The sequence below is a fragment of the Pituophis catenifer genome, unplaced genomic scaffold, assembly GCF_029215685.1.
Source record: "Pituophis catenifer annectens isolate HBS135680 unplaced genomic scaffold, rPitCat1.0.hap2 SCAF_7, whole genome shotgun sequence".
Classification (NCBI taxonomy): Eukaryota; Metazoa; Chordata; class Lepidosauria; order Squamata; family Colubridae; genus Pituophis; species Pituophis catenifer.
In genome coordinates this window covers 51,593,683-51,607,035 of record NW_027256887.1, presented here as the reverse complement: position 1 = coordinate 51,607,035, position 13,353 = coordinate 51,593,683, and the positions used below count along the sequence as shown (strand labels likewise).

At 34.9% G+C, this 13,353-nt stretch overlaps 1 protein-coding gene across 1 annotated transcript; it reads left to right on the top strand.

Annotated features, from left to right (window-relative positions):
* Positions 1-370: 370 nt before the first annotated feature.
* On the top strand, positions 371-10,976 carry MGAT4C (MGAT4 family member C). Its single transcript, XM_070947530.1, has 3 exons — positions 371-478; positions 6,278-6,425; positions 9,820-10,976. The coding sequence occupies exons 1-3, from the start codon at positions 380-382 to the stop codon at positions 10,974-10,976; spliced, it is 1,404 nt and encodes a 467-aa protein (XP_070803631.1). The 5' UTR covers positions 371-379.
* The last annotated feature ends 2,377 nt before the right edge of the window (positions 10,977-13,353 follow it).

Genomic DNA, 13,353 nt, shown 5'->3' with positions numbered 1-13,353 from the left:
TCCAGTGAATTATTTCCATATCTGGAATACTGTATTCCTTAGTGTATTCCTTATTTTATCCAAGATAGAAAATGTAACTGATAGATCAATTTTAGCTAAAAAAAAATTAAAAGGTCAGTTAAAATGGCTAGAAACAGATTTTAAAAAGCAAACAAATTAAAACAAAAACTCCTACCAAGCCATTTCAAGATTGTGCATATTATGGATTATGGAATAACGACAGCCAGGAAATGAATTTAATATATTTTTTGTTTAAAAATGTAACCAAAAAAGTAAATTTCCACTGATAGCTAAATGCCCCAACCAAATTTTACTGTTTTTTTTTTCTTAGGAGGTGCTGTATCTCCATGTGAGATGTACATTGAAGCTTTGGGACAAAATGAGGTGCCTGCGCAAGCGATCCGCTGTATCCTTTCTAGGAGTCCTTGTCATTTGCTTGTTGTTCTTGAACTTATACATTGAAGATAGCTATGTTTTGGTAAGTTGGATATTATATAGAATTAATTGCTCTCTAATAGCACAGGATAACAAAAACAAGCAGGCTTTCTAAACAAAAGCATATAAAGTGCAATAGTCCAAAGGAAGAAATGAATTCTTTTGGGTAATGTAAAGTTCGAGTTCAACTTGCATAACCAATTCGGTTCAAATTTTCAGTTGATGCTCTGATTCTAATTGCAATTAGCTTGATCTGGATTTTTGAACATTGTTAGTAAAGCCCTTCCAAATCATCATCATCTTTTAACAACCCCATAATCCCTTGCGAGGTGAAGTCTGGGTAACTGAATGGAGCTAGCAGAGTCTTTAATGGCCAGATGCCCTTCCTGTTGCCAATGCGGAATTTTGTTTAACAGATATATTCTCAGATATATATATAGTGCCCAGAGAGAGAAATATCTGGCTCTATCTAGGATCGGACTCACAGCCTCCTGATTGTGAGGCAAGAGCTCCACCTCTAGGCCACTGCACCACTCTGGCAAAGCCCTTCCAAATCACTGAATTAATTTGGAGGCATCTAATTCAATGGTTTGATTCAAATTGTCAATCCATTTTGGAAAGGCAATTCCCTTCAGAAATTTGGTCAAAACTTCAAATCAAATCTCTGTGCAATGCTAGTAAAGATAAAAAAGCATTTATATAAACTCCTTGTTTAACAACTACAGTACCTCAGTTAGTAACTTTTTGGAAATAAACCAGTAATAAACTGTAGTAAAACAAAAATCATTTTCTGATCAATATGCAGACTCATAACCAAATTTCTATGCCTGACAACAGTGCACACCACAGTCACAGTGATGCTGGCATAGCTACATGAGAGAGCTTTGCCTAAATTAGATGGTAGCAACTAGCAATCTTCACAGTCTCCCTTCCTCCTCTCCCCTCCCCCTGGCCACCGGTTAACTTAGCAACCTTTCTGCTTAGCAACAAAGTCACTGGAACAGAGTACAGTCAATAAATGAAGAAAGGATGTAGTGACAAAAAGACAAACTAAAACAAATGCAACAGTCCCTGTTAGAACCTTATTCCTGCATGATAGAGAACAGCAAATCTATATAGTGCTAAAGTTCTCATTCCCGTAACTTGAACTGTGTGAAACAATGCATCACAGGGCAACAATTTTTGAACCAAGGGACCTGAAAATAGGCTAACTTAGATGGGCATCCAAAATCCAGGACCCAAAGGAATGAAATTTGGGGAAGTTGTGTCTGCTTCAAGGTTGCTGGTATGATGCTCATTTTGAACATTCCATGATATTTCCCAGTTTCCAGCCACTGTTGCAATCCTATGTCCCCTCCCATACACAGCCGCAGTCACTTACCTGGGAAGGGAAGGGAAAGGGAAGATTTCTAATGTTCCCTTCCAGCTTCCTAGAAGACATTTCAATGTGAAAGCCAGCAGGAAGTCAGAAAGCACTTCTGTTCCCAGTATCTTTTTTGCTTTCCTGTGGTCATTCAGTTTCTCTGTTTAGATAAGGAAGCATCTCTGAAAGGATAGCTCAGCAAGTCAGGGGTTGTCTGGTATCACCCTAAGAACCCATGTTCAATACAATGATAGTTACTATTGGTCAGATGCTGTAGCACTGTGGAAATAGAATTCCACATTATGTTGTAAATATGCTCTTCTTTCTCAAAAACTGGATTCCTTCAAAAATTTCAGTAAGAAATATCAGGGCAAGGAATTGCTTGCACAGGCTTAGGTCAAAAGTTTGTCTATACCACCATACTATTTTTGACAGCATCTAGCCAGCTTTGCGACAGCATCTAGCTAAATTTTTCTGCGAGCCAAAGATATGGAATTGATGGGTAATAATTTGATGTTCACATCCGTACAGTCAAAAATGATTTCTGTCATTGCTTCTTGCATGGGAGACTTCTAGAGAATCTGGATTTTTAGGACCATTTCACTTAATCAAAAGACCTTTTTCCAACTGACTATATGATTTATGTTTGATTTGACACACATTTTACCACCGATAAAATTTGCTTTTGTAGATGGATATTTCAGTTTCAATCACATTTTTTTAGAAGTAAGGAAACTCCCTCTTTAGCCATTTTTAGTCCACTAGGCTTTTGAAATATGGCTTCTTCTAATGGCATTGTTTGCATTAAAATATCTTGTAGGATTTTATTTATTCACACCCCCTCACTTGTGATTAAATTTACCTGGTTTACACCATGTTTTTGTCACATTCGTTGATACCTACTTTGGTTTGCTAATTATTCAAGATCCTCTAAGTGCATGCATCCTGTTGCTTTCTATTTGTTGCAGTTTATGCTATTTCTGTTTTGCTTGTTTTCAGATCTTTATGTGAACTTCCCAGATGGCATGATGTCTTACACTTAATTTGTCTTTTTTTAATAATAAAAAGGTTTGTCCCTCATTGTTTCTTTCAAAACAAAACTGATACATTTAATTGCCAAGTCTCAGCTTTGCTTATCTAATGCTCTTGAAATTTTTAAGGCCAATTCGGCAGATGCATTTAGATATATTATGAAACCAAGTTTTTGCTGATGAGAACACAAATTATCGTATAAGTAGGCAACAAGCAGATAAAGATTGAGAATTTCTATTTTGCTTTGAAGTTTTTCATCACCTCAAAACTCAATTTCATAAGTAATTTTTGATTGACTCTGAATTCACATCTAACAGCAAAGTACCTTTAGGATTAATCAGATCAGCCTTTTTATAGCTTCTCTAAAGCTATCAACCTATCAAAATTCAAATATCAAAAATACAGAGACATTGTTTCCTACCAATTTTACAGACTTTTTTTTAGAAAAAGAAGAAACTCTCTTACCTTTACCAAATATTTCTCTGCAATGTTTCTTCAAGACCAGCCACATCCAGCTGTGAGACATTATGAATCAATGATATTATGACATCATTGTCATTGTTTCTGCAAAACAGTACTAAAAAGTTAAACTAAATATGATGTTGGCTCAGTTACAGCTCCCAGTAAACTGTGTTTTTCCTATTTTTAGTTTAATGTATCAGGTGAACAGGAATTCATAGCTTATTGATGGGTTAGTTTTGTGCTGCAACAAATCTGTAACCAATCCACAGAGGTTGAAGGCAAGATTGCATTAGAAAGGACATGCAACAAATCAGGAATTGATTTGTTGCATATTGATTTGAAATTATTACCCTGTTCATCTGCCTTGTTTTTAGCTTATTCAACAAACCATGGTTCAAATAATTCATGATTTTATTTTCATTTGTAATACAATATGTATGTTGACCTTTATCAAGCTTTTGATTTCTTTGCTTGTTTCTTTGTTTTGCTTTTTTTCTCTTTGTGAGCAGAGCTCTCAGCATTTCTCATTTCTCCATTATATTGTTTGTCTTCTGATTAATGAAGAAGATTAATGATTTCATTATGTTTTTTTCTGAAAGCTTTTGTATTCAAAATCCAAAAGGATAGGAAACAATAAACATTTTAAAGCTCTCCAGGTGTACTTAGATGTGTAGTCCTCAGGACCCTGAATGAACATGTGAAAGTGATTGAGGCAGTGATAATAAAAGTACAACACAAGTTAGAATGACTTTCCTTTGGAGGCCAGAGTAGTGTTAATAATATTTGCCTTTTGTACCAAATGAAGACCTGGTTTTAACCATTCACTTAGGATTTATGATCCTTTTTTCTAAACATGCCTTTTCCCTTCACTGCTTCTCTGTCAGTGAAACATATGTAGTATATCTTTCACTTTAGTTCATTATGTATTACACTTAGTCCTATTGTTTTGTCTTAATTAATGTAACCTATAATCCTTCAGAGACTAAGCAGTTTATAAATAAGTAGAGAGGCAATGTCAAGGAAATGTGAATATAGACACTTGGTGTTAGAACTTAGATGAAAAATATCTAGCCAACCCTCCTGTCTTCTGCTATCAAATCTTCTGCTTCATCCCTTTCTTTGGTGAATACCTAGTCACCTTTTTCACTCGGAGAGAGGAAAGGACAAGAAAGAAGTTCAGTTTGCTTTGTCATCTTCTCTTGGGTAAGGAATAGGAAAAAATAGATTGGCACAGGCAGCCAAGGGACAGAGGAGGAGATGAGAAGTCACACAGCTGTCAGAAGTTGGAAATAGATTGCATTACTGCTGAGACTTCTCAAAAGATGCAGAATACATGCAAAGAAATTGACTTCTTCGAATTTTCAACAGTTATGCAAATTTCTTTTCCATATTTCTAGACGTGTGCTATGACTAAAGCTGCTTACCAGCATTAGCCACATTAATCTGCCATGAAAAAAGGGACAAAAATCTCTATTTCAATGCAATGCAACAAAGTAGTTTTTGCATGAATATCCCCTGAGAAGTAGAAAGGAATACGAGTAGAAGAAGCCTAGCTTTGAGATGCATTAAAGAAGACACTTGTACAGAAGAGATATATGAATCACAAGGAAACATTGTTCAGACTGCCAAATTTTGTATTAGTGAAATCACATTCAGTGATTATTTCAAAGAAAATCTGAGATCCTGGCTTCTAGCCTTATTTCCAGGAGAAGGAGAAAGGAGATTATACAATAAAAGTATCATATTGTTCTCTTTTTATTAATCTACAGTAAAAAGCCAAGAGTACATTGAGCATTCTATCTGACTTAGTTAAATGAAATATGAATTAACATTCAAAATATCCACACATAGTAAAATAATAACCATATCACAAAAAATATTTTGATTTATGATTATTTAGCTAAATAATGAAATATCAACTATCATCCTTAACTCTAGAGGTAGTATTAAAGGAGAAAAGATAACCACATCAAACTGGAGTGAACTCATGGGATTTCCACATGAAGACATTCATGTTGTTTTAGCATGGCATGTTGGGCAACTGAGCGGACTTCCTTCTGCTTCAGCTGTGTCATAAGAAGAATTTTTAAACTTTCATTTTTAAGTCTAAAACACTGGAGTTCCATGCGATTTGGAGCCAATCAATTTTCCCATTTACAGGAGCTCTTATCTTGCCTATCTTCTGAACTCAGAGCTTTTTAGCAGATAAGATTTTATCCTTTAGCCTAATCTAATCCTAGAAATCAGAAACTTATTGGTTTTAGAATTCCTATACAACCCTTGTTGATTTTCCCTTGTCATACAAACTTAGTCACTTTCATAAATCCACTAAAACTTTCAGTTTTTCTCTATTAATATAAGCAACACCCACTAACCTCTTTCCTATAATTTTGGGTGCAACTGCTGGAAAAAAGTACTAGGCTGCTAGATTGAGATATATCCAGTTAATGCTTAGATAGCTAGATAGATAACCTAAATTGTGACTTCTGGCAGTCTTGCTGTTCTTATAGGAGTACTATTCACTCCTGTGATTACCTGCCATTGATTGAAAGGGATCAAAGTTAACAAATGTGAGAGCTGGTACAGTTCCAAATAGACAATTCAGCCTGTTACTAAAGCAAAACAATAGATATCATTCTTCTCAAACAAAAGAGATTGGGTTCTAGCCCATTACATTTTGGAGTATTTAACACTACTTGCTTTCTCCTTAAGAGCATTTGGTAGTTCCATACCTGAGAACTATCTATAAGAGCCTATATATAGGCCTGAACAAATCTGACATAACATGATATGGCCTGTCTTGGTGCTGGAAAACATAGGAAACATTATATATGTGTTAAACATGCCGGTACCTGGATTGGATATAAAGTAAGATAGAAGCAGATAAATAATACAAGATATTGTTCATATTGCTTCCTTCCCCGTCTTACAATAGTTATGCTGTGTATCTTTTATTTTGTTTTTCTTTTCTCTTCCAACTTCTAGAATGGAGATAAGCAGTTAATCAGAGATACGGCAACACATCAATTAAATTCCGAGCGATATGTTCACAGTTTTAAAGATCTGTCCAACTTCTCAGGATCAATAAATGTTTCCTATCGCTATCTGGCTGGTACACCTTTACTAAGAAAAAGTAAGTAACAGAATTTTTCCATTTTCTTAACAACAAATAGTGTTTTTATCTATTCTAAATGTCACAAAGAAAATGTGGCAGATATAAGTTCATCAGCTTTTTAGAGGGCAATGAAAAAAGCTTTAAGTTGCCATTAAATTAATAAACTCCTTTTTCACAGAACATAAAAAGCTTATGTGCAACTCAGAAGAAGAGCTAGGGCTCTGTAATCTTGCTGAACTGGGGAACACCTTTTGATCCACCTAGAATTTTATCTTTACATGGTATAAAAATAAACATGTCCTCAAGATGAGGTCAACTCCTGGGGGACCCCTGGACATGCTTGCTAGCTGTATTGAAGTAATTTGTCATTGCTTTCTTCCAGAAGGATTTTTTTTTTTACTTTCCCTGCCTAGTTTATTTCTCTGGGGTTTATTGGTTAGTTCAAATACTAACCAGGATTAAATTTACTCAACTTCCAAGTCCAGAAAAGGTGAGCCAGATGTTTCCTGTCTCTGCTGAGGTTTAGATATAAGAGATCTCAGCCATTTCCCTTTCAAAAGTGGGATATCAAACAAATAGAGAAGCTCTGCTTTTAGTAGTTATGACATTTTTCCGTAGATCTGAGAATCATTTTTAATATCTCATATTCTCATTAAGCAGCCAACTGAGTAATTTTGCTCACATATTGCTCCCACAAACTACAGGTAAATTAGAGGAAAAAAGCTAGTTTACACATTGCAATAAGTCATTTCTTTTAACCAAAAATAATTGAATCAACCTCAACCATAATTATGTTTCCATGCCATCATGAGTAGATGCATACAAAATTCTAAAGCAAAAGCAAAGAAATCATATTTTGACCCAGGTTACAAAAAAAGGGGGGGAGGGGGACCTACCACCTCATACCATTTCTCTCTAGGATCCAGAGACTTATAAATGGTTTATGCAATCTGGAAGTCTAAAATTAAGCTATAATTAATAATCCATTAGTACATCATATTGAGAAATATTTGATCTAAAAGACATATAATGCAATTAAATAATCCTTTGATAGTCCATAGATACTATTAACAGTTTCAGACAGCATTCTTAAACAATTACAGTCCAAATGCTAATCCAGAGAACTTGAGCAGTTAACCATCTCTGGGGGATGGAATTATATTGCATTCAATGAGAGAAAAAGAGAATGCAAGTTCAAAGAAAGGAAGTAGTGGAATTTGAGAAGTGATCTTCTTTAATGGAACATACAGAGAATTTAGCCATAGATGAGTAAGTAAAAGCAAGGAAGCAAGCAAAGAAATATATAAAAAGATGTGGTTTCTTGCTACAGCAGTGAAGAAGAAAAACCCTGAGGCTTATTGTTATAACAAAGAAAGAAATGTACAGAGGTAGTATTAAATTTCTTGCTACAGCAAAAAAAAAAAAAAAAAAGTAAAGATTTTAAAGATGTAGCATTACATCTTTAAATTACATCACACACACATATTTAGATGCTAAACGGGGAACATTTGAGCATGTTGAAGCTCACAGCTTAACTTGGAATCTGAGAATAAAAAGAGAGGTTGCTTTCTAGGCAAAAAATCTAGAAAGAGCCTCTAATTAATGAGGGGAGAATGAGAGAAAAATAAAAAGAGAAAGAGAGGGAGGGAGAGAGAGAGAGAGAGATTACCTTTTCCATCAGTGCTAGGCAACCTTGCCCCATACACAGACATAACCTTATCTTTCTTTTGGGGATTTCTGTCCTGAGGCACAGTTAGTGGTTACCTAAGAAAAATGGAAGAAATAAAAATGATAGAAATTTTAAAAATATCAGGAAATGATTGGTTTTGCCAGCTGAGTTCTTTTATGTCTTTTCTCCTGGCATGAACAAAGGATTACAAAAAAACGTTGTTAGTTCTGGCTTCTTCAAAGAACTTGTTTGGGAAGAATTCATTGTTAAGACACATTCCCATGAAGACATTTTCCTGCTCAGTCTTTTCATTGCAGTTTCAGAGTTCAACAATCTTTGTCTGCTCTTGGAATTAGGTAGCTGTTGGGGAACACCATAATTCAACTTAATACTATTTCATTTTCATTTATGGATTACATGAGAGATTCAGTTTTCTACCAAGGCCCTCTGTTTATCTAAAGATAGAATGATAACCATATTTAAGAAAACAGTTGGCATTCTAAAAAGATTTAGTGTCATCAAAAACCTGTGATGATGTAAACATACAGTTGAGGTTGATGGGCTCATATATCTACAGTAAAATTATTTATTAGATGCAATGCAAAATATTTCATAATATACCATCAGCAGAAGACTTTTAATAATATCTGGAATCAAATTTGTCCTGATAAATCCAAACTACCAACATCTACAGATCTCCAAAGAAACACAGACATACAATTTGTATAACTATGCTGTATTTTAATAATGATAGCTATAGCTTATAAATAAGCCAAAACTTTGTAGAAATTAAGGGAATTCTTAATTCTTCTTTGTTTCCAGGCTCCTAAAAATAGGTCTTTGTTTGTTTGGATGAGCATGAGGAACCATCCCTAAGGTTCTGTATCCACATTCACCACATGGTAATTTTGATACAACAGCAATTGCTTTCTCTGCTTGTTCGAGATGTGGCTTCATTTCTCCTAAAATGAGAAGGCAAACATACTAGGGTGCAATAGAGAAGATATTATTTATAAAACTGTCGGTTTTGGTGCTTTGAATTCAAAGTGCCAAAATTATGTCTCCCAAGCAATTTTGAAAGCCAATTCAAAATATATTCTTACATGAGCCCAGATAGACTTAAGTACAGTTAAAATCAATGGAAGAGCCGCGGTGGTGCAGTGGTTAGAGTGCAGTACTGCAGGCTACTTCTGCTGATCACTGGCTGCCAGCAGTTTGGCAGTTTGAATCTCACCAGGCTCAAGGTTGACTCAGCCTTCCATTCTTCCAAGGTGGGTAAAATGAGGACCCAGATTGTTGGGGGAAATATGCTGACTCTGTAAACCACTTAGAGAGGGCTGGAAAGCACTATGGAGCGGTATACAAGTCTAAGTGCTATTGTTATTGCTATCCCACCACTTTCAAATGAAGACATTTTAGCATAATTTAGTTCACGCGCTTTAACACATATTGTCTAAAACTCTATTACTTGAAAGGTAAGAGGCCCTTTCTTTTTTGAGATAGGGAGATGGATGGATGGATGGATGGATGGACGGACGGACAAGGCAAAATGTTTGCTAAGTGATATATGCAAGAAGGGTTGCTTCAAAAGCAGCCAAAGCAAAAAGGGAAACGTTCTGCTGGACATACACACATATTTCTTGGTTATGTTTTTATCTTCCAGATCATTTGTTATGAATTTGCTTTTATTGCTCAGTTCTATAGAGCTTAAATATTGTTTTTATTTTTGTTGTTATTATTCAGGATATCTTACCATTGGACTATCTTCAGTCAAACGGAAAAAAGGGAATTATTTGCTGGAGACAATCAAATCCATATTTGAACAGTCAAGTTATGAAGAATTGAAAGAAATTGCTGTGGTCGTACATCTGGCAGAATTTGACTCCACCTGGTGTGATAGCATGGTTCAAGATATTTCACAGAAATTTGCCCATCATGTAATTGCTGGCAGATTAATGGTAATCCATACACCAGAGGAATATTATCCAGCTTTGGATGGACTTAAGAGAAATTACAATGATCCAGAAGACCGGGTGAAATTTCGCTCCAAGCAAAATGTTGATTATGCATTCTTGCTTAACTTTTGTGCTAACCTTTCTGATTATTATGTAATGTTAGAGGATGATGTTAGATGTGCAAAAAACTTCTTGACTGTTATTAAGAAAGTCATAACTTCACGAGAGGGAACCTACTGGGTAACTTTAGAATTTTCCAAGTTGGGTTACATTGGGAAATTGTATCATTCCCATGATCTCCCTCGTTTGGCTCATTTTTTATTGATGTTCTACCAGGAAATGCCTTGTGATTGGTTGCTGATACATTTCCGTGGACTGTTGGCTCAAAAGGATGTCATACGCTTCAAACCATCCCTTTTTCAGCACATGGGATATTACTCATCTTACAAAGGAGCTGAAAATAAATTAAAAGATGATGACTTTGAAGAGGATTCCTTTGACCTTCCAGATAACCCTCCTGCCAATTTGCATACCAATATGAATGTATTTGAGAATTATGAGGCGAGCAAGGCATATAGTAGTGTGGATGAATACTTCTGGGCGAAAGCACCCTCTACTGGAGATTTTTATGTCGTTGTCTTTGATAGGCCTCTTAAAATTAACAAAATCAAAGTTGTCACTGGTACTGAAGACCGTCAAAATGATGTTTTGCATCATGGTGCTCTGGAAGTTGGAGAAAAAACTGTTGGGGGAAAAAAGGAAAGGCAATGTACTACCTTCTTGAGACTAGGAGAATTTAAAAATGGAAATTTGGAAATCACAGATGTGGAGCATAAAGTTCTTTTTGATATTAACTGCATGAGAATACTTGTTACCAAAAGCCAAAAGGAATGGTTGATCATTAGAAGCATTAGCATATGGATTTCACAGCTACCAGGTCAATAAGGAAAATCAACAGCAGCAGAATATACCATTGCCTAAATCCAATGAAATAGTGCCATGAAATGACTTTTTTTTTTCCAATCTTTTTGCTACAGATACTGGCAATCTGGGAAATCACAAAACAAATAAAAGCAATCTAGTTTTTACTAGTTCAGTGAGGCAATATTCAAGTATTACTTTGTTGGAATGTCTGAATTTTATAGAACGTGTAGACAAGTTTTTTCCATCACTCAGACACAGATCCACTTCTTTGTTGTTTTCTTCTCTTTTCCCCTTTGGGAAGGACTGATTGTGTTTTTGACATCGTACAATTTACGGATTTTGTGGGTTCATGATCATCAATTGTCAAAGGAATTTAAGTCCCTCATATTCATGTACAAATTAAAAATGTGGTGGTGATTTGTAATTGTACAGTGGTTGGTGGCTTGTTTTGAGATAATTTTGATAAAGAAGTCCTGTTAATACAGCTGATGTTCTCTACTGTGAGCATTGTAAAAAAGATATGTTGAAATTACATTTGAAATTACAAAATTGGTTATAAATCTGTACTTATCCTGTAAACTGCAGTAAGTGTATCCACTATTCTTGAATTCTCTACAAACATTACCTGCTCTAGTCAGATGCATTGATGGGGTAACTGAATTTCATCTATCTTTAATTTCTACTTTTCATTGTTCAAACCAGATTTATACCTTTACGTGAAATATTATTCAAGGTTTTACACAAAACTATGATTTTTGAATTTGTGTAGAATGCAAATGATTTTAGTAAGCTGAACATAGACCTGCAAGAATATTAAGAATTATGTATTATGTGAGGTCACAATGAATTCTACCAATGATTTGTTATGCACACATTCCCAGGAATATAAACTAAAGTTCTTTAGAGCTGCCATACAAATATGGAACCTCTTTTTCAGTATAAAAAATATAACAAAAAACTCAAAAAAAAAAAAATTAAACACAAGTTAGCATGATAAAGTATATGAATATAAAAATCTGTCTTATATTGACTATACTCCACCTTTTTATTTTATTTAGTTATAATATTTTAATCACCACTTTTCTGTAACTGCAGAACTTAAGATCCCCAGTTCTAGTCCAGCCTTGACCAGGCACAAACCTGCTTAGATTCAACAATACTAAGTGATGTCTGTGAAGCCATGCTCCAGCTTTTATTGTCAATGATTCAGGCCAAGGTTTTCACCAGCCACTCTAGTCAAACTCCTTTAAAACTGAAAATATTACAGATTAATGTTAGAAAGGTATTTTTTCCCACAAAATATGCTATGGTGCTGAACTATAATTTCTCTTTATAGAATTCGCTATCAAGGAGTCCCAGAACACCAATCTACAATCTCATGTATTGGGAGTGGGATCTGATCAAATAAGCACCCCGCTTACAGTGGATTTCTGCCAATTTTTGCATTATCACAAATACATAATAGTGCTATTGCATAGCTTCATTCCATTTCAATGTCTTAAAATATTTTATGCCCTTTACCTTTCTTGTGAACTATTAATAAGAAAATGTATGAATGATTGCATTTTTCATTATACTATCTGTTATGCAAAATATTTCTCATATTTTGAGCCACTCAGCCATCCAACTCCATTGTCTTCTTTTCTATAGAATTTTTGGTATTGCCCAATTTCCATAAAACCAGGTTTATTTGAATCTTCTGAATTCCCTTTTTATTTTCCTCCCATGTTTCATTCATGAAATGTATAATTCACTTTGCATCTCTGACCATAATCCTTTGTACACATTAACCATCTATATATCCCTTTCTGCTATAAGGAAACTTGTGATTCTTTTATCAGACTTTCATGATGTCCCTTAAGGCCGTTTGTTTGTCCTTATATTGACTGACATCCTTTATTTCATGTAATTATATTTACCTGTTTGTCTGATGCCCTTAACTTTTTTGTTTTCTGTGGTTTCTGTGATTTTTTCATGTGACATATTTCATTGCTCTATATATGCATTCCCATTGCACAGGGGGGAAAAAACCCCTATGGCTATCAGATCAGATAGAAAAATTCTAATTTTTTGCTTAAGGGCCATCTGTGAAAGAATTCCCTTTCAAATAAGAAAAAAAAAAAGGAGTGTCTTGATTTTATGCTATGGAATTGCTAGAGTAATCCTTATGCCTCTCCCCAAATCTTTTTGAGTTATCTTTCATATATAAGCTTAACATCTTTCCTTAAACCTCCCACTCCCAAAACAAATACACAAACTCTAGTAATATTTCATACTACTAAGCTAGAAGTAGTTGTCATTGTGCACAGACTGTGAAATTGGCATTTCTGAAGCCCTTATGTTGGAGGTGATGTTCATTGTGATAACTGATGTCAATTGTGACAGTAGCAGTGATAAA

Coding starts and splice junctions, on each gene's coding strand:
- MGAT4C (XM_070947530.1), top strand. CDS start 380: ATGAGGTGCCTGCGCAAGCGATCCGCTGTATCCTTTCTAGGAGTCCTT. Junction 479..6,277: donor TTGAAGATAGCTATGTTTTG/GTAAGTTGGATA, acceptor TCCAACTTCTAG/AATGGAGATAAGCAGTTAAT. Junction 6,426..9,819: donor TACACCTTTACTAAGAAAAA/GTAAGTAACAGA, acceptor GTTATTATTCAG/GATATCTTACCATTGGACTA.